The sequence below is a fragment of the Simochromis diagramma genome, unplaced genomic scaffold (genome assembly GCF_900408965.1).
Source record: "Simochromis diagramma unplaced genomic scaffold, fSimDia1.1 OVJJ01000216.1, whole genome shotgun sequence".
In the NCBI taxonomy this organism is placed as follows: domain Eukaryota; kingdom Metazoa; phylum Chordata; class Actinopteri; order Cichliformes; family Cichlidae; genus Simochromis; species Simochromis diagramma.
The window spans coordinates 9,535,923-9,557,108 of record NW_024386883.1 but is presented as its reverse complement, the minus strand read 5'-3'; the positions used below and the strand labels follow the sequence as shown (position 1 = coordinate 9,557,108).

The 21,186-nt window shown below is 39.3% G+C and overlaps 2 protein-coding genes across 2 annotated transcripts; one reads left to right on the top strand and one right to left on the bottom strand.

Moving 5' to 3' along the window:
• Positions 1-258: 258 nt before the first annotated feature.
• zcchc10 (zinc finger, CCHC domain containing 10) lies at positions 259-6,867 on the bottom strand. The gene is made up of 4 exons (XM_040032183.1): positions 6,753-6,867; positions 3,566-3,727; positions 3,359-3,400; positions 259-1,074 (listed from the first exon to the last, which is right to left on the bottom strand). Exons 1-4 carry the CDS (start codon positions 6,791-6,793, stop codon positions 831-833), a joined length of 489 nt encoding a protein of 162 aa, XP_039888117.1. The 5' UTR covers positions 6,794-6,867; the 3' UTR covers positions 259-830.
• Positions 6,868-8,091: 1,224 nt separating this feature from the next.
• On the top strand, positions 8,092-20,598 carry hspa4a (heat shock protein 4a). Its single transcript, XM_040032178.1, has 19 exons — positions 8,092-8,388; positions 10,350-10,407; positions 10,526-10,666; positions 11,502-11,624; positions 12,882-12,981; positions 13,297-13,430; positions 13,726-13,970; positions 14,133-14,209; positions 14,450-14,601; positions 14,886-14,992; positions 15,572-15,705; positions 15,809-15,990; positions 16,441-16,524; positions 17,523-17,681; positions 18,171-18,296; positions 18,446-18,553; positions 18,676-18,795; positions 18,922-19,083; positions 19,557-20,598. Exons 1-19 carry the CDS (start codon positions 8,282-8,284, stop codon positions 19,767-19,769), a joined length of 2,532 nt encoding a protein of 843 aa, XP_039888112.1. The 5' UTR covers positions 8,092-8,281; the 3' UTR covers positions 19,770-20,598.
• The last annotated feature ends 588 nt before the right edge of the window (positions 20,599-21,186 follow it).

Genomic DNA, 21,186 nt, shown 5'->3' with positions numbered 1-21,186 from the left:
CTAAAATGATAAACTGAAAAAAACTAAACTGAAGAAAGAAAATCCTCTCTGAAAACTAACGGCAACTAAACGTAAAAACGAAGTGAAAATGAAATGAATTAGAAAATGCAAAACTACAATAACCTGTATTTCACATGACTATATGCTGATTTTAAAAATATTTTATTTGTAAACTCGTGAACAAAAAGACGGTTTATTTGGCATTTTATTCCTAAATCCATATATCTAAAATCATATAATGCGTTTTTCTTTTTTTTCTTTTTTTTAGCAAAATAAAACATTTTACAATAGCAAATTCAAAAAGGTTTTAAAAAAACAAAAAAAACAAAACAAGCTTTACAGTGAAACAAGCAAATCCAATTCCCGAGCAACAAGAGTTTTTTGTGTGCGTAACTAATTTTATTCAGACTAAAACAACTGTTATATAATCTTTTATACTGAGGTTGTATCATGTCTTTTCAGTTCTAGATATGCTGCTGTTTTATAAAGATTTTGAGCTGTACAGATTAAGTTTCACTAAAAATATACTAAAGTACAAAATCACAAGATTTCATTTGATCAATCACATTCGTTGCTTTGGATATTAAAGTTTGTATCCTTAGTAGACCTAAAAATTGAAGAAAATATCCCACTAGTAGAAGTAACACTGGAATTGCCTTATTTCTCTCTTTTGTGACATCGTGTCTCCTCTCCTTAGTCCATATCCACTCAGTTGTTGTTGTTTTTTTTTTTTTTTTTTATAAGGAGAGAAAAAAAAAATAAAAAAAAAAAAATAAAAAAAATCAGGAAAAGAAAAATAACAACAAGAAATCCTGCTGATTCCACAATGTTTATTTCTTCTTTTTCTTCTTCTTAGGAGGTCCTTGATCCGAATCGCTGCTACTTCCTGAGTCTGAGCTGTCTGAGGACGAAGATGAGGAGGACGAAGAAGAGGATGAGGAGGAGGAAGAGCTGTCATCGTCGCTGTCACTGCTGCTGTCATCTGAAGAGGAGCTGGAGGAATCGCTGCTGTCTGACGATGAGTCACTGGAGGAGCCGCCTGAGCCGCTGCTGCTGTCGCTCGAGTCTTTAGCCCTGAGAACAAGTGGAAGAAAATCTGAATATCCAACGCTGAACACCAGAGGTTTGGTTATTAAGGTCTCAGGCTGTGCCTGTTACAGTCCCTAAGGTGCATCTCACTTGCTGTAATACTCTGTTTACAAACACTGGAACTCAGAGGACACAACGTCAACTACAAGTGCTGATTTTGCATACCTGGAACATTACCTGCACACCAATTTGTTTTCGCACACGCGAATTCTAGGAAAATGTGGGTTGGGACATTATCCAGAGCTGCCCTTTCACACGTGTAGCGTGATGAGATAATACATGTAAGCTGCATTTTTTCCACGATGGGGAAATTGGTGCAGCTGGGTGTCACGCAGACTTCGGGGCTGCACACGTGACAACGATTTTCCTTTTGGATGCTGAACAGACCAGAACAGTCGCACGATGAGCTCTCTGATAATCAGGCCTTTATCTGCCTCTTTTATGAGCAGGGAGTGACAGTGTTATAATTCTCAACAGCTACTTTCATATACCCCTGTTATGTCTGGTACTGATGGGATTTGATGGCATTCTCCCCTCCGACCCTCAAACAAACAAGCAAGACTAAGAAAGCCACAACACTTGGAACAGCAGAACTTTGAGAGGTTTTTCAAGTCGACTCTGGCTTAAAATGCATTCAAGTGACAAATTTTTTTTTTTTTTTTTTTTTTTTTTTTTAAAACCACACACATTCTTATAATGCTTTTACACCCATTGAATAAATGCTGTGTCAGGCACCCTTACCACCAGGGGGCAAACTCTTGAGTCAATCTTCAGTTAAATAGACCCAAACGGGCGCTCTTACTGCTCTCAAAAAGAAGAAGGTTAATTTATTTGGGAAAGATAAAGAGTCCTCAGCTGAAAGGAGTGCTGTGGCTGTTTTATGGCTGTCGCAGTAAGAAACGCAAAGGTGTCAAGGAGGAAAAGACAAAAAAACAAAACAAAAACAAAAAAAACAACAGGTTTTGGTGTAGCTGCTTCAGTTTCACAGTCCTGTTTTTGCACATGCTGGGAGAACAAAACAGAGACATTGTGCCTTGTTATTAGTAACAACTGTGCTTTTTGCTGTGATCACAGCTCGGACTACAACAATGGTGTTTCTAACACATCGCTGTGATGAGACCAGAATCTACCATTAAAAAATTAACAAAATAAAAATTTTAAATGCATTTTCAATGGATAAACAAAGTGTTTAAGATTACCACAGATGACATTTAGAACAGTTAGGTTGATGGATTAGACATTATGGCTATGAGACAAAACACTGCAATCTTTAAGAGATTTGAAAAGGTTGCAGATGTAGTGATGTGCAGTCACCAAGAGCTTCCACAAGAGGGAGCTGTTTAGGGACGTTTCACTCACTTAAAACAGACTGGTTTTAATTAAAGCTTCAAAACAGGGAAGCAGCTCCGAAACAGATACTCAGGGATGCCAGCACCTTCCTGGAATCCCTCGCTGAGCAAATTTTAACACCAGGTTACACAACTATAGCTTCCATGTGACCTCATCGACTTTCAGGTGACCAAGTGTGAGCACCAAAAACAAACTAAGTCGTATCGCTTGGTTTATAGGATTTTTTTCCCCCGGAAATTAATCAGTCTAAAACTTGTTGAATTGCAAAACCGTAATCTAACCAGTCTTCTCTGCTATGAATGTTACCCAGTATCATTTTGTGTAATAAGTTATTTTTTTAGGAATGTAATACATGAACTGTGCAACTCCACAGGCCAGTATTGGAAAGCAGGACTTATTCTTGTAACGTAAGTCCAACCTCAACTCTGATGTCCATGAATGCGAGCCTGCAAGGCCCATTGGCATATTCATAAAGCTCGCAAAGATGCACTGAAATCACGTTCCACTACTTTGCTACACAAATTATTCACAGACATCATGGAGGTACAAAAAAAAAAGGGGGGGAGGGGAAAACTTAGGACTACGACAGATGAACACTTTATTTCTCTGCTTATTAACCGGAATACTGCACAATGTAAAGGTCTTATTTTTTGTAATAGGTTTTGATGCTTATTTATCATCTAAGAGATGCACTGATTTCTAAAGTTTGTGTATATTAGCAGGAGCCACACTACATGGATGTAAAAGCCATTGGTCTGAATATGAATATGTCATTAAAATGACAGTTCTGATAAATTGCGATCTCAGTACCGATAAAAAAAAAAAAAAAAGAATAAAATAAATAATAATTGTGCAACTCTACTTTATAGCAGGTCTGATAACCACATATCAGTTGTGACAGTTGGTCCACCTTACTTACTTCTTTTTCACTTTCTTCTCACTGGAGCCTTCTGTGCCTGGTCTGTAGAGACCAATATTTAAAAAAAATAAAAAAAAAAGAAAAAAGATTTTTAGTGAACATCATTAGTGATTAGAAAAAAAAAAAAAAATCTGATGCACAAATATCTATATTAACACAGGGGTATTGTTGTACATAAAATTGCTTCATCTGTTCAAGACACCTTACCCAGCTATGCTGAGGGGTTTGTTTTCATTTTCCTTGAGTTTCTTTTTCAGCTCAGTCGTTCTTGATGGCCTGTGCACATATTTCCTCTTCCCGGTGCATTCGTAGGTCCAGTGTCCCATCTCCAAACACTTCTGGCAGCGCACATGTTGTTTGTTTGCCTCCCTGTATGTAACAACAAAGGCTAATATGAATGTAAATAAACATGGCTGCGGGTACATCTCTTTGCTGTCACATACAGTTGTGGTAAGAAGTTTACATCCACTCATCGTAGGTGTCAATGTCATGGTAAGTTTGGACTTTCAATTACTTTCTTGGATTCTTTTTCCCCCCCCTCTCTATCCCCACAAAGTGTCAAATGTATGCATACAACTTAAATATATACATACACTCCCTTAAATATAGGGATGGGTACCGGTATCTGGTGCCATTATGGCACGGTTCTGACATAAACAGTAGTAACCAGACCGAAAAGCAGCGCACATTTCGGTGCTTTTTTTTCCTGAGATGTCATACACTTTGGATTCTAGCCAATCATTTTACCTTTCCAAGGACAGTAGGCGGGCCCACGTACGTACGTTCTTTTAGAGCAGAGCTACAGATTAAAAATGCCCAAGGCGAAGTGGTCAAAGTCTGGCTGTACTTCACAGCAAAAGATGCAAACTCAGCAGCCTGCAACAAGTGCTTTAAGGTGATACTGTGCAAAGGAGGTAACTCCTCGAATCTGATGAAACACAGCGTTTTGTTTTTTTTAACCTGGAGTTAGCAACATCTCCCAAGAACCCGAAGGGGAGAGTCCTGGCCCCTAGCCCTGCCAGTGTAGCAGAAATGATGATGGATGATGATGGCAGCAGCAGCCGTTCTTCTCTGGGCGAGTAGTTTAATGTTGTTCGTGTGTAATTTACGTTAAGTAAGCTAACAACATTATTATATTAATGCATGTAAGGTGAACTAGCAAACACCGTCGTAGTTACATGCAGCTGTCTTCTTGTTTGATGGCAGATGCTCCCTTCACCCTGGCCAAAAAGGCTAAAATGACCAAAGAAAAAGTGGAAAACAGCTAAACATGAGAGGCTTAGGACAAAGTTTGTGTTCTCCATTCTTTAAGCACCGGTTCGAGCATCGTTTAAGCACCGGCACCGTTTCAAAAGTACCGATTTGGCACCGGTATTGGATAAAACCTAAACGATACCTATCCCTACTTAAATATTTTAAAAAGTGGCATTGAAGGTTTCACAGTGTCTTTTAACATGAAAGGCCAAGGCCTATTAACTTCTCATTAGTGATCATGACTGACTGCAAGTGGTAGTTTCTCTTTGCCAGCATAAAAAGGATTTGGCTTACAGCACTCACTAGATTGAACTGTTCAAGCCCAAGGAACTTACTGAAGATCTACAGTAAAAAGGAGAATTCCAGTTTTACACAAACTGGGAAGTTGTATTGGAGGAATTTTATTCAAATGTGTCACCCAGGAACAACTGCGGAACCGCCAGCGCTTGATCCCGATGATGAACTGGAAACTGTTGGAACATCAGCATCACTGTCCACAGTGAAGCTAGTTTTACATTGACATAGACTGAGAGGGTCAAGGGCTGATCAAGCAAGAAGCCCCTGCTCCAAAATCAACACTTTCAAACTCAACTGAAATATGCTGCATCCCACATGGACAAGTGAAATGCCTTCTGGAGAAAGGTTTTATGGTCTAACGAGACAAAAAAAAAATTGGTGCCATTTGGCCACAACCACAAGATGTATGTTTGGAGGAGTGAAGGGGAGGCTTTTAAACTTAAGAATAAGCATGGTGGTGGTGGTAGCATCCTGCTCTCTGGCTGTTTTGGTCCAAGTGCTAACTGTACATTGCACAAAGGGGATGGAATAATGAAAGAGGAGGACTACTTCCAAATTCTTCAACTTCCCCTCAAATCAAGAACTAAACATTTGGAAGTTGGACACAATTAGATGTTCCAAATGGACAATGATCCTGAGCAAACATCAAAACTGTTTTTTTTTTTGGTTTGTTTGTTTTTTTAAATTGGGGGGGGGGGGGGCAAACTTCTGGAAAGACCTTCCCAAGGCCCTGACCACAACCCTATTGAAAATTAAAAACCAGGTCAGTGCTAGGAAACCAACCAATTTAAATAAACTCTTACAAGTCTGCCAAGTAAAGTGCTCAAATATCCAGCCAAAAATCTGACAGTAGTTTATTGATGGCTACCAAATGTCTGGTTGAGGTGCAACTTGCTAAAGGACATTTAACCAAATATTAGTGGAGGTGTATGCAGTATTTAAGCCTGTATATATACACTTTTGATGCTATGTGGATTAGAGAAAATCCAAAATAAATTGAAACTTGTTCTTGCATTCTTTTAACATCATTAAAGATGTACGCTGTACAGTAATCCCACCCTAGAGAAAGAACAGATCAAATAAATCATTAAAAGCCCAAAATTACCATGACCCCTTTGGACCACAACTGTAAATGTTAATAAACAAAAGTACAGCTTTGTAGTTGCTGAAGAAGTTGGAAGTTTTAACTTCATCGGTGCTTTAAAGGTGCTTTTTCTACAGTGAGTAAATATGCAGCGTATATGAAGATGGGCCGACCTCTCATTCCTATACGAATTTAAATGCTCATTAAAGAAAAACCAGTAATGAAAAGGAGCACCACCCTGCAGTTCTCCTTGCTCAAGAAGAGATGAAATCATTTTCACGTATCAGAATAAGTTCAGGTGCAAACTTGAGACCAGTGATAAATGGCTGGGGGGAAAAAAAACGAGCACCAGCGGGACATTCCTGTGTTGCCTGTGTTACAATTCAATGCAAAAATATTTTCAACATTTCCTCACAGACACTAAAATGCGGCAAAAACCCGCCTGACTTTTATAAACAAGTGAGCGCAGAAACGTGACAGACACCCGACATTTTATTTGTCGTTCTTGAAACAGATAGTGTGACAAAAGTGGCATTCACGGCGTCAACCAGCCTTGAACAGACACCCTCTACAAGAATAAATAAGCTAATAATGATGTGGAGCACAGAGAGGCGCGCTGGAGCTGCGTTCACTGTTCACCGGCCCCTGAGTCTGACACGGAGCTCGAGCAGCTGAACCTCGCTGCTGTTCAACAGCCTGTAGTACTCACGAATATACAAAACCCACAGCGCTACAGTCAATTAACAATATTATACTCACGCTTGCCTCCTGGCTATTAATCTATGCATGGGAGTCGCCATGTTGCAGGTTACTTTTTCTTCTTTGTTGGCGTTAAATAAGCGCGTATTTCCGGCCCAATCAACTCCGTTATCGCCTCCTATGTGTAAGGAAGATCTACTGCATGTATTTGTAATCATTAACATTTAATTCACAGCAGCCCTGACGTTTTGTGTGTTTTTTTTTAAATAATACTATGCAAAAGTCTTGAGCAACTCCTCATTTTTCTTGATATTTTGCTTATAAGGAACAGGATATTATTCTAAGTGTTCTTGAGCAATGGTTCTGCAGGCTTCCTGAATTCTGTCAAAGTTTTCCTTTGGACATTCGCTGTTATTTTCCCTCCGTTTCAGTCCAGTCTGTGTATGTAACCATTTCCGTAGGAATGTTTTGTTGTTGTTTAAGACACTTAACTCTGACCTATGAATCATTCAAACATACAAAAGCCATCCAAGTGATAAATGAGTATGGTGGCAATACAGATCAGACAATCCAGTAAAGACCTGACACTGGCCCTTCTCTTAATCCATCTACTGTTTGACGAAATGGTCTCAGTGAGTGTCAAGAAACCATTCTTAAGAATGGGAAACAGCCCGAGGTATGCTAAATTAGAAAAAAAAAGTGGTCTGAAAATCAGTGTAATTTGAAATTTGTGAGTCGAATCATCATCAGTTTGTGCAGAAGAGGTCAGGAGAGACGTACAACTGTGAGTGTCTGCAGAATCTGTAAAACAAAATGCAGATATGAATCCCCTCCATCATGTAAATCTCATGGTGTTGGAGTTCTTGTTAAAACTGATAAATTATGACTGCAGAAAAGCACAATCAGAGTTTGATCCTCCACGCAATACAGTCTGGAAAGCATGACAGTGATACCAAACGCACTGCCAATACAGCAAAAGCATTATCCAAATATGTGTACAAACTCACAAACTCAGTTTTTTCTTGTATTTCCATTTGGTTTGAACATGTTTCAATATCTTGGTGCATTGATTTCCTATGTTTCAAATAAAATATAAATGAATTAGAGTTTAGTGCAGTACTGTGATACATGTGATTCGTTTATACTACATTAAAGGAAAAAATGTGCCTCACATAATAATGTTTCGTTTACAATCAGCATATAATGGCATATAAACATCCTGTTTTTTTTTTTTTATTAAATAAGAAGAAATTTATGGAGCTTTCTCCCTACACCTCGACTGTTGGAGAACTGTCTTTCACGTGGATATGGAAAAGTCCAGAGAGCGCTAGAACCCTATAAATCTCGCGATGTCTGCGGGCGAGACGTTAAAGCAGACCTTGCCGCTGCAGCCTGCCAGCACACATCAGAGACACCGGCAACAATCAGCGATGTGGATTATGAGTAGAAGTATATAAGACAGAGCAGCTTAACAACTTCACTTGACTGGAGCATCTTTTTTATGTTTTAAAATCTAGTTACAGGTTTATTTTCTTTACAGAAATCATACTGTATACAAAGATAAACCTAGGAGACACATATCGCTCAAGATGTCAGTGGTGGGATTTGACTTGGGCTTTCAAAGCTGCTATGTAGCTGTAGCCCGAGCTGGAGGAATCGAGACAATCGCCAATGAGTACAGCGACAGATGTACACCGTAAGTACCAAGTAAAATCTTATTATAGTTTGTGAAGGATAGCTACACAGGACAGGTTTTCATTTATAAGTGTTGTCTCACCTGTATCACTGTAATACACGTGAACGCAACTTCTCTGCTTTCAGTGACCATTTGTGCTCATTGCTGGGAAATTGAACTGCTTTTCCGTGTAAGTTAGTGATACATTTCTCAGCCTGTCTATGGTGAGCATGGAACCATCTAGAAATTAACTCATAAGGCTCACACCGCCTTCCGAGACCGATTATGAAGCTAAGCAAGTTAGCTGAGCTCATAGTTTTATTAACGGTAATGACAGTTTGGAGAATTGGTTTGGCTTCGCCGGTTAAAACACGACCGGGCGGTGTTTGCCACCTGTCGTTTTTAAGTAGTTGTGCTTGTCTTCAAGGCGTAAACTCCGACCAACCGGTGTGCCCCGTGTGGCAAATTGTACGCCTTGCGTTATGCTCTGTACGATGACGACAGCGGCCAATCTCTTGTTGGAATATTCTAGCAAATCTTTATGTCTTTTAGCCTTTCATGTTTTAAACGGTGTAAGGTTATATAGTATTTATTACATGAAAAACATATTGTTATCAGAAAGGTTTTTTAATATTGTTTGAATTCTGCTTATTTGGGTTCATGGCGCATTTTGTAATTCCATTAGTTAGATTTCAGTCATCGTGACTAATTTTTAAAGTCTTTACAGCATTTTCTCTTTTGTAAGAGTTCAACGTTAATATAAAGCACACAAGCGTTATTGAATGTTATACACTGTCACTGGTTTTGAATGATTAACTGTCATATTTATAGATGTATCATTACAATTTAGAATTCCCTCCCAAAGAGTATTAATAAAATGAAATAAGACCAGTTATTATATTGTAATTTATTTATAACGTTTGTATTAAACAGGGAAAGAAAAAGATAAGCATTAACGCCCAATTTATGCTTAGATGTGCACCTACTAGTCAGAAAGTCAGAAAAATTTAATATAATATATATATAATGGGTTTTATGTCATGGTTATATGAAATATGTATACATCATTAAGTTGCTGAAGATACTTTATTGTGAATCAACCTGGACTTTTTAAAAATTATTTAATTTTATTCAAATTTACAAGGCAAACATGTGTCAGAGAAGTAGATCATGTATAAGATAATTTGGTGAATAGAAAGATTATACATCACAGTTTCTTGGTATGTGTATATATATATATTATACGACAAATTCACATTCAGAATTTAAACACATAATTTCATGTTGAATATTCGTAACACACTTTGTTCTGTAAAGGATTATACTTACTGAGTAAAAGGAAAACAAATACTTTCCTGGTAACTTGCACAACGTTTTGTCTGTTGCTCACATAAATATGTTGCATTAAATTTTGAAAAATTATGAATATTGGACATTTTTTGACAAATATTGAACTGTTTTTGTGAACTTACTCTCTACTACATCATAAACATCACAAACACCACTGTAAAAAGTCCTTTGAGTGCTCAAATAGAATAGAAAAGCACTTTATAACAACCAGTCCATTTACCATACAACTTCCTGTCCTGTTCTTGATTGAAGATCAGCATCCGCTGAGTGACTCTCCTCAGAGACTTGTATTGTTGACATCACCACACTCCACTTGTGTGTTCATAGCAACGCTTACTCTGTGTCATCAGCATCTGTGTTTGATAGAGATGGTGATGAGAGGCAAGCCCTGTGTGATTTTAAGTGGACTTACCACACCACTTCAGCCTGTGTTTATATAGTACAGACAACGCAAAACTTAAACAAGCCAGTCTGGAGCCTCAGTCCAGGTTTCAACAAGGATTATTTAGAAAAGTGCTGAGATCAACTAGTTAAAAATTGTGACCAGTGTAGATTGGTCACTGAACTTTCATGTGAAGCTCTGCTAGTTGTGTCATTAATGTAGCTTAACATTTTGACTCGTGTGTGTCCAGGTCTTTTGTATCGTTTGGACCCCGAAATCGTTCGATAGGAGCTGCTGCAAAGAGCCAGGTAAAAATGAATTCACCGATACGGTCATATTTATGAGAATTATTTACAATTAAATGTAAAAAGTGGTTAATACTTGGCTTTGTTTCCTCCTGTTTTGTCTTTCGTTTTTTTTATTCAGGTGGTGACCAACTATAAGAACACAGTGCAGAGCTTCAAACGATTACATGGCAGAGCGTTCACAGATCCTTACATCCAGTCGGCCAAGTCTAACTTGGTGTACGAGCTGGCACCGATGCCCTCTGGGGCCACCGGTATAAAAGTAAGACTGTATTTTCTAATCAGGTTTCTGCCCTCAGCTTAGCTGATGGGAAATAATTAATCAAAAGAAAAAAAAGACCATTAAAAGAAAATTAACTGAGAGACCGCACAGTAGATACAACAGCTTATTTCTGACTATGTTGCATCCTCCACTCACTACATGCTGTGCTCTAAGAAGTGCGTCATGTAATACTTTTTGCTCTGATTCATAGCATTCCTACTTCATCTTCCCATTTAATCCTAAAAACACTTTCAGTATGTTGTATTTATTTCTGCAGGGATTTTGTCTCTTGGAATATTATCTTATGGGCAAAATGATAATTGTGTTGGTGATATGAACCGTACGCTTTGCTGACTGCCTAAATGTGAAAAATGTACACATTTCTGGCACTAACAGATGATGACTGTGAGACTCCAGAAATACCCAAAGTTATTGCAAGTGCATAAATGACAATGCTTCGCTTGGCACACTGCAAAGGCACAGAGCGGCATGTTGTAGAGTCCCCGTGGAGATGATTAATGTCAGTCCTCAGGATAAATAAGAGCAGAAGAAATATCAAATCAAATCAAAATACATAAACCTGGTTTTGCCTGTTAAACCACAAGGCTTTGCAATCTGCATCTTTTCCATATTTTATCACATATGCATATTTTTGTCAGCTTAAAAAAACCCCTAAATGAAACTGAGATAGCCATTTAAATAATTAATGAGTTTTCTTATTAATGGAAATATTAACATAAAATGTCTTGTGTACACTGCAGCAAACATCTTACTCTACTGGACAGCTGTATGATTTGTCCTGACAGTAATCTTTTACCTCATTACCAATTTCCAGGTGATGTACATGGAAGAAGAGAGGATATTCAGCACTGAGCAAGTAACTGGCATGCTGCTGACCAAACTGAAGGAGACTGCTGAAAGTGCACTCAAGAAACCAGTAGTAGATTGTGTCATCTCGGTAAGCATTAGTTGCATCCTGATTAGGGATTTTAACCAGCTGCTTATAGCCCTCCTTTTCCATCATGTAAACTGCATCCACCGATTGCTCGTCCTGTCACACTGAGTGCAGCCAGCGCGCCTGGTTGATTCACGTGTTTACATTTGGGTTGCACATTACCAGCTCCTTCGTAGCTTTGGTGATGATGACTTCTTCCTCAAGTACCTTTTGCAGGACCAGTTTTCTTGCATATTTTGCAAAGTATTGTGGTGTGTCAGAGGGTGTTGAAGTCGCCTCCTTTTTAGGTACTAAATCATCATTAGAGGCTGACACGGTGCTTTTACTGTCAGACTTTCCTGGGCTTGTCTCATTGTTGTCTGCACTAGAGGACCTAAACACATGGCGTTGCTACAGCAATGATTTCCCGTATAATACTTTTGTATCATGTTAAAACTTCCAGATTTTGGATGATATAATGTGGCACAACCCTACTTAAGCTCTATGAGACGTGTTAAATAGGATTGGATAGGTCTTTTATTAATCCACCTGGTTATCCTGGTCTCAATAGATGGTTTTTCAGGCTTAAGTTTGTAACAACAGATCTTATGGAGGTAGCTTTAAATGTCTTAGGAGCTGTTTGTTTATTTGGTGAAAGTGACGTTGCATGATGAATCTTTAAGTTGCCATAAAGTGACTTTGTGTACTGTACCTGAATAGAACACTGCATTAGATTTACATCCTGTCATTTGACAGCCAGCGATTAATGTCATCCTGTTGAATTTTCTACCAGCTCAGGTAAAATATGCAGGCTGACAGCTGCCTGCAAGGTGTAGAAATGCTTTGCCACCTGCTCTTGTCACATTTTGAGCCCTGAGCACTTCAGCACACGTCTTGTCTGAAAGCTTTATTTCGTCTCTTGTACCTCGAAGCTGAAGAGTGGGAAGCGTGTGTTTCTTTAGCACAGAATAAGGATCTGTTACGTAATGTTACAGAGCTCACACTTTGAGGCCCTTGCTTTCACTGGGCCTAAACTTAAGGTTTACATCAGCTCTGGAGATGGATGACATGTTATTAGTACTGTTGCCAATAGCTAAATTTAGCCTGTGATCTTTTCCACAAGGAGCTGTTTTGTTTTGGCACCCTGAGTAACTAACTTGGTAATTTTATCCAGGGAGGTTATGAATCTTGTGAGATGGGTGATTTATTCCTTTGAGGGGCCCAGATTGATCCTAAATATGGAATAGTGTAATGTAATGTTTTGTTTTGTTTTCCTCTTAGGTACCAAGCTATTTTACTGATGCAGAGAGACGGTCAGTCATGGACGCAGCTCAGATCGCTGGCCTCAACTGTTTACGACTGATGAACGAGACTACTGCAGGTTCATGGAAACATCTAGATCATCTTTAAGTCTGCTGTGTTGTTGTTGAGCCTTTAATCTCATACTACTCAGAAACACGTTGAAAATGGTTATTGCATTAGCTTATAACTTAACCATGAGATACAGTGAAATAGATGCACAGCATTAAACCTGCCCTACATTTTATTTATATACATTTGCAGCATTGCAGTAACAATTGTATTAGTTCGAGCAGATTTAGTTTAGCATAGTGCAGCTGGAATTTGGAGTACTAATTAGTTCCTGGATGCAGCGGTGAGCAGAAAATAACCTGAAGCTTCTGTCTGATTGCTGCAGTGACTCTGGCATATGGAATCTACAAGCAGGACCTGCCAGCTCCAGAAGAGAAGCCCAGAATAGTGGTGTTTGTGGACCTGGGCCACTCTGGTTACCAGGTGTCAGTTTGTGCCTTCAATAAGGGAAAGCTCAAGGTGAGTGATGGATAAATACTGAAAGTGCTTATGTGAGTTAGCAAGTTTACTAAAGTGGATTCTGTTTAAATCTTATATTTACGATATTCTGATGTCAATAAACAGGCCTGACTATTAAATAAATGTAAAAAAAAAAATACAGCATTTATGGTCAGTGGTGAACACTTCTGACTATCACTGATGTTGGTGTTCTGGGTTATGCTGTTGAAAAATAAGGAGGGATCAAAAATCGTCAGAGGCAAAACCTAAACTTGCTTCTACCTACTACTAATATATTTACCTTCTCTACTGTTAGATCCTGGCCACTGCGTTTGACTCAGACCTTGGTGGCAAGGACTTTGACGATATCCTTGTCAACCACTTCTGCGAGGAGTTTGGAACTAAGTACAAGCTGGATGTGAGATCCAAGCCCCGTGCACTTGTGCGGCTCTACCAGGAGTGCGAGAAGCTCAAGAAGCTGATGAGTGCCAACTCCTCTGACCTCCCTCTCAACATTGAGTGCTTCATGAATGATATTGATGTTTCCAGTAAACTAAACAGGTAAGAAGTAAAGTTAAATTAAATAAGAGAATAAGATCAGCATATAGCATGTAACCACAAGTATTTTAAAAAGGGAACAGTGTTGTTTCTTAAATTAATGGAGTTTTCCATAGTGTGCATGTTGGCTGCACCTATTAATAATTTATGATTATGTGTCCCCAGAGGCCAGTTTGAGGAGATGTATTCGGGGCTGCTGGCCAAAGTCGAGGGTCCCCTGCGCAGCGTCATGGAACAAGCCAGTGAGTACATGAGACTATAATAGCAGCTGGACTATCCCTGTAGGCACGTGCACGCTCACACATTCAGTCATGTGCTTTGCTGTGGTAGCCCTTCCCCCTGGACAATAGCAGCATGTTAGCCTTCCTTTAATCATTACTTTTCAACTTTAAAAATAAAATGAAACAAATATGAAACGTATTACTTTGTAAACCTAAATAACCTGCTTTGTTTCGCGATTGTCTCTTGTTTTTTGTATCCAGAGCTGAAAAAGGAGGATATATATGCAGTTGAGATCGTGGGTGGCGCCACCAGAATCCCTGCCATCAAAGAGCGGATCAGCAAATTCTTCGGCAAAGAGCTGAGCACCACCCTAAATGCAGACGAGGCCGTGGCCAGGGGCTGTGCTCTGCAGGTACAGCTTGCCTGTCACATGGCAAACACTTTGATCCCCACAGTGACTCAGGCAGCAGACTCACACAGTAACAGCTGCGTTATACCAGGAGGGAGACCTATGAGAGGATCGCTGAAGGCTGTGATCTGTGAAAGATTTGGTGACAGTTTAAAAAAACAAAACAAAAAAGATTCACAAACACTGATACTGAATACTGAATACTATTTTTGGCCTGAAAATGAAGAACACAAAAGTTTAACCTTAAAATTCTGGTTTTTGTTGTTGTTGTGTTTTTTTCCCCTCAGTGTGCCATCTTGTCACCAGCTTTCAAAGTGAGAGAGTTCTCAATTACAGATGTTGTCCCTTACTCCATCTCCCTAAAGTGGAATTCAGCTGCAGAGGAAGGACTCAGGTACTCTTTAGGCTTGAATCTAACAGAAAGTAGCACAAACATCCCTTTAATGCAGCTGGTTTAATACTTGAATGTATTATCCTCCTGTTTACATTGCTCCTATTATATTGAAGGGTGAAGCTTAGCCAGAACTCGTACTGTTGACTCCCTTCACTACTTTCTGCCACACCTTGCCCACACCCATGTACCACGCAGATCCAGTATCGAAAATCTTTTCTGGATTCATTCACGTTTTGCTAAATAACATCCAAATCCTGTTTCAAGCCCTAAAACCCTCTCATAAATGATCTTTGAGTTTGATAAAGACTTCAGATGTGTTTTATAAACTGTTGCCAAATAACAGATTGGTGCGTGCTGGTGGGTAGGTGGGTGGGTGGTTGAGTAGGTGGAAACCTTCAGAGGACAAATGGTAGGCTTCGTGTCAGTTCTCTCACCACTTGCGTTGTTGGAATAAAAACTGTAAGCTAGCACAGCTTGTTTCAAACCATCGATGACATGAACAGAAAATTGAGTTTACATTCTGAAGTCCTGTCCCTGTATATTTGTCTCAATCACCTGCTCTTTCTGTGTTTTTTGCAGTGATTGTGAGGTTTTCCCAAAGAACCACGCAGCTCCTTTCTCTAAAGTACTGACCTTCTATCGGAAAGAGCCATTCAGCCTTGAAGCCTACTACAACAATCCCAAGGAGCTGCCTTACCCTAAAGCCACTATAGGTACAGCAACTTCATTCAGATTTAGATGCAGTTCTGTGAGTTTCTATTTATTTGTTCATATATGTGCAGGTATTTTCATCAGTGCTAACTTTTAACTCCGCAGGCCAGTTTCTGATCCAGAATGTGGTTCCTCAGGCATCAGGGGAGAGCGCAAAGGTCAAGGTAAAAGTTCGGGTGAACGTTCACGGTGTGTTCAGTGTATCAAGCGCCTCGTTGGTTGAAGTCGTGAAAACTGCTGAAGGAGAGGAGCCAATGGAAACAGACCAGATCGTGAAGGAAGAGGAGGTGTGTATTATGTGCTTTTGCACTGATTGTTAGACACTAATGACATGGAGAGGGTATGTGTATATCAATAAGGAAGAGACGGGAGAAATGTTTGTTTTCTGTTTGTGTTGCGCCTGAGAAAGCCTTTCAATCAGTAACCTAGTTCCAGCCCCACCCCATTACTGTATTATTTAGGCATCTTGTCTTGACAAGCTTTAGATGGCTTTAAGAGCTTTAGCAATGAAGGTTTCTGACTACACTATTGCATACAGACTGATTGCAACTCTTGAACAGGAGTGCACATGACACAAACATTTCCAAAACCTTGACGTGAACATCTGAATAATTGCTGGGGACTGCCATTTTAAAATGGGCTGAACCCAGATTTAATAGATGACACCAGCAACAGAGCAGCACATGTTGTTTTAATTTAATTATATGTATATTCTTTCTTTCGTTGCCGTGTGTCAGAGCAAAATGCAAGTGGACCAGGAGGATCAGAAACTCCAGGCTGGAGACAACGGAGACAAGAAAATAGAGACAGAAGAAATGGAGGTAACCTTGTGCTGGGCGATAAGGAAACCCTAATGCCCATACATGCATATATACATACATGTGTACATACATGGGTACATACGTTCATATAGAAGAAAAATTAGATTGCTCTGTATAAGTACTACGCATACAGCAACCCGAAGACTTTAAAATGTAAAAGAAGTTCACTTTCTTCAACAAACCTTGTTCCCCTAAAGACACAATTTACAGTGTTTAACACAAAAATAACCCAACATAGACTGACACATATGTACATGGATACTTATGGAAGCTTATTTCTGCCACTGGGGAAAAAGTATTTGGCAGAGCTAATGTAAAATTTGATATGTATTACTCCAGCAGTGTCTATTGAGAAATATATGTCTGGCAAGATATGACCATTATTGTAATTTTTAACCATATCGCCCAGCACCAGGTAACCAATACATCCAATACATTTTATTTTCCTCATTATTTTAAGAAACATGATTTGCCACTGACTTTTTTTTAAATTTAAAACATTCATTTATTTTTTATTTTTTTGAAGCATGCTGTTTAACATAGAGACATTTTACGTAAAATGTCTTTATTTGTAAAGACTAACTTCTAAAACCATGTCTTAAGCAAACCTCAAATGGCCCTCTGAAGGTCTGAGGTGTCATCACTTTCCAAAAGTGTCGTCATTCCCAGAGCTTAAAACTATAATTGTTCCTCTCACTTACAACGAAAAATGCATCCATACTTTATCATGTGGAATTTTGCTTGTGACATAACAAATAAAAGCCATAGGCTCATGAAGAAATTATAAACTAACAATATAGAAACTTACAGTCAATACAGGCCAGAATTTACCTATCACAAAAAGCACAATAAAATTATACAGGTGGTAAAATTGTGAAACTGGTGAAACACAAAAGCACGTTTGAAGTTGGAGCTGTTCAAGTACTCAAAAAGGCTGAAGTCAAATACTGCTGATTTGTCTGGTGGGGGAAAAACGTGTTTCATCTCTGCTATTACAGACAACGACAGAGGATGCCAAGCAGCAGGAGAAGAAGAACGACCAGCCTCCTCAGGCCAAGAAGCCCAAAGTAAAAACGAAAACACTGGAGCTGCCCATAGAGAGCAGCTTGGACTGGCAGCTTTCCGGAGAAGAACTAAATTTGTTTGTGGAAAATGAGGTAATGCTGTAAAAATCACAAGGAATGTGTGGTGTGCATGCACAGTGTTGTCTCAAGCAGTAATGCCTAGTGATGCTCACTGGCCCTGGGTTAAGCTGTCCTAGTTACCATTAACATTTAAAGAAGTGTCTCCATAGTGTAGCTGTTCACATGTATTTGTCTAAGCAGCAAAAGATAGAAACGGACATATTAAGCAGCCAACAGTGTGAAAAAGGGAGGAGCTGATTTGGCTTTTATCATTAACAGCCCCTAAAAATTGACAACTCTTGATCATTTGATAATTAATCAGTTAATCAAACCATAATATCACCTTTTTTTCTTTTTCTTTTGACATGTGTAACATCAGGAATATACCTGAAATTGTAAATGTTGTCTTGCTTCATCCTCAGGTGTTTTTTTTTTTTTTGTTTTTGTTTGTTTGTTTGTTTTTTTTGGTGCACACTTAACTAAGTAGTTCAACTAATGTAGACTTTACTGTGACTCCTCCAGGGTAAGATGATCATGCAGGATAAGCTGGAAAAGGAGAGGAATGATGCAAAGAACAACGTGGAGGAGTACGTGTACGACATGAGGGACAAACTCCACGGCATCCTGGAGAAGTTTGTGAATGAAGCAGTGAGTACACACCGGACACGTCATCATACACTGATCGTCTCTGTAACATTTGGATTCTGTTCAATTTAAACTAAGTGTAAACCTTCAGTTCAGATGAAATGCATGCGTTTAATGTTAAACATGAATCTTCCTCACTGCTTCACATGCAGGATCGCGATTTGTTCTCATTAAAACTGGAGGACACAGAGAACTGGCTGTATGAAGATGGAGAAGACCAACAGAAGCAAGTTTATATCGACAAACTGGCTGAACTCAAGGTAACTACGCACTCATTGTATGACTGGACAGTTTTATGGGAGGAAAAAAAAGACATAAAATGGTTCACTATACAGATATTTGGAATAACTTTGCGGCCTTACTGACGATGTTGCTTTAACAGAAAATTGGCCAGCCTATCCACGAGAGATATGTGGAAGCTGAGGAGAGGCCGAAAGCGTTTGAGGAGCTTGGGAGACAAATCCAGATGTACATGAAGATAATTGAAGCTTACAAGGCAAAGGTAACCAGGGTTTGTTGTTGAACTCTTTATACAAAGTTTTAAGAAGAGCTGTAGGTCAGACGTATCACAGACTAAGCTCAAGAATCTCCAGACGTTTGTCAAATTTACTTTTGTGTGCCCCAACAGGACGAGCTCTATGATCATCTGGATGAGCTGGAGGTGACCAGGGTGGACAAGCAGGTAAACGATGCCATGGTCTGGATGAACAGCAAGATGAACCAGCAGAACAATCAGGACCTCACCGTGGACCCAGTGGTCAAAGTTACAGAAATCAAGGCCAAGACTAAGGTAGACATTAAAAGCACACACACACCACTTGCATGCTCTTTAAGAGAGCTTCATTATGGGCTTCCTTAGGGTTTCAAGGGCTCATTGTCTACAATTAGTAGACAGTAATATAAATATGAACATATTAACAAAGTTTATCCAGTATACTTCTGCAAATCACAACCTCTTTATTTGGAAAGGAAAGTAACATCAACTTAAAAAAATCTTAACAGAATAAACATGAATTATTATTATTATTTTACCTTAATGGTGATTAAGATCATTATTCATCATTATCTTTTGTTTTCCTTATACTGACGGCCTAAGAGCATCTGAAGATTTCACAAAAACCCAACGCCAAAAACGACACTCAACAGTCTTGTAGTAGCTGCCAAGCAGTTTGAAGTAATTTGTCATTGTGGTATGAGCTGAAGAATTTAAGTTTAAAAACTGTGATGTCATGTTCTAAGCATGTGTATCTTTTTACTCTTTAGGAGCTTTATGCATCCTGCAACCCAGTGTTGTCTAAACCCAAGCCCAAACCCAAGGTGGAGCCTCCTAATGAGGAGAAGACGGAGAATGGGCCGGTTAACGGACAGGAGGGAGCAGAGAGCCAACCGTGCAACCCGGACAAAACGACGCCCGCGGGCACGGAACAGCAGACAAAAACGCCAGAGAAAAATCTCCCTGAAATGGACATTGACTAACTGCTTCCACTGCAGCCCCTGAGTTTTACTTTCCTCCTGAAACAGAGTTCTGTCCTTCCTCTGAGATTGTTCTTGATGACCGAGTAGCCTCTCTCAAAGACACAGACGACAGCATCTCTAATCAACACTACGCATCAACCAGCCTCCTCAGCATGCCATTTCTCATTTTGTTTGACTACAAAAAATATTGCATAATAGTAATACTGAACGGACTACTTAATGACATAAAGGTTGTGAGCGTAGGATGGAAACTGCTTTCTCTCTGTGCTGCTTTGGTGGGCTGTATTGTTAAAGATGACTTCAGCATTTCCAGAGCAAATGTAAACTATGAATGTCAGATATGAAAAATTTGTAAGAAAAATAGCTGTTCGGGAGAGAATTATACATACGAGATTATTGAAAATGTAAACTACTGCAGTATGTCTGAGTGTAAGTATACATACAGAGGCACTGGTAGTTAACACGGATTGTTCAGAGTTGTACATGACAAAATTGTGCTACCCCCCCCCCACCACCACCACAAACAATTGTAACTTCGGATTATAATGTTATGTCGTTTAAGTGGAAGAAGGGAGTTTTTGTTGAGTTTACTTGTACCGTATGTTTGAACTATATACAACAAGTTACTGTCATGCAGTATTTCTTTGTTGAGCTTTTCTCATTCAAAAGCACTGGTATGTCTGTTGTTCTCTGGTAGCCTTGAATTTTTTGTTTTGGGAGGGGTTTTGTTGTTTTGTTTTGTTTTTTACTTAAAAGTGAATGCTGGTGCAACAAATCACCTTTTTGGGTGCTGCTGTTGTTGCCACGTCACCAAAAAGAAGCAAAAATTTAAAAAAATAAAATGACTTATAGCTGAAAAAGTTTTTTTTTTTGTCTTGAACACAGTAGTTATTGCATATCCTACATCCAGTTTTCAGAAAGAAAATAAGGTTTATTTTAAATGTAGTTTTGCAAACACTCTACAAACATCCTGCAACCTCGCACAATACACTGCTCCAAAAAATTAAACACTTTTTAAGCAGAATATAACCTCAAGCCATTTAAACTTCTTGAATATTGATATGGTCAGTTAAATAGGAGAGGGCTGCTAGCTTTTGACCGACCCTGTAGAAGTGGCCGAGGTAGTCCAACTCTACCAGGATGGCACATCAGTTGTCACTGCCAGGTTTGCTGTATATCCTAGAACAGAAGGCCATTCTTAACCAATCAACAGGACCGGTATCCGCTCCGTTGAGCAAGGAAGAACAGGATGAGCAATGCCAGAGCCCTTCAAAGTGACCTCCAGCAGTCCACTGATACAGTCAAAAACATGCTTTGTGAGGAGGGCCTGGCGTCCTCTAGTGGGCCATGCGCTTACTACACCATTATACCACCAGCAGGCTAAAACATTAATACGAGGCAGGATGGATCCATGCTT

Excerpts from the sequence above, each read along its gene's own strand:
- zcchc10 (XM_040032183.1), bottom strand. The coding sequence starts at position 6,793 with ATGGCGACTCCCATGCATAGATTAATAGCCAGGAGGCAAGC. Across the intron at positions 3,401-3,565 it reads AAACCCCTCAGCATAGCTGG|ACCAGGCACAGAAGGCTCCA; the intron begins GTAAGGTGTCTT and ends TGGTCTCTACAG. Across the intron at positions 1,075-3,358 it reads GAGAAGAAAGTGAAAAAGAA|GGCTAAAGACTCGAGCGACA; the intron begins GTAAGTAAGGTG and ends ACTTGTTCTCAG.
- hspa4a (XM_040032178.1), top strand. The coding sequence starts at position 8,282 with ATGTCAGTGGTGGGATTTGACTTGGGCTTTCAAAGCTGCTATGTAGCT. Across the intron at positions 8,389-10,349 it reads TACAGCGACAGATGTACACC|GTCTTTTGTATCGTTTGGAC; the intron begins GTAAGTACCAAG and ends GTGTGTGTCCAG. Across the intron at positions 16,525-17,522 it reads TAGAGACAGAAGAAATGGAG|ACAACGACAGAGGATGCCAA; the intron begins GTAACCTTGTGC and ends CTGCTATTACAG.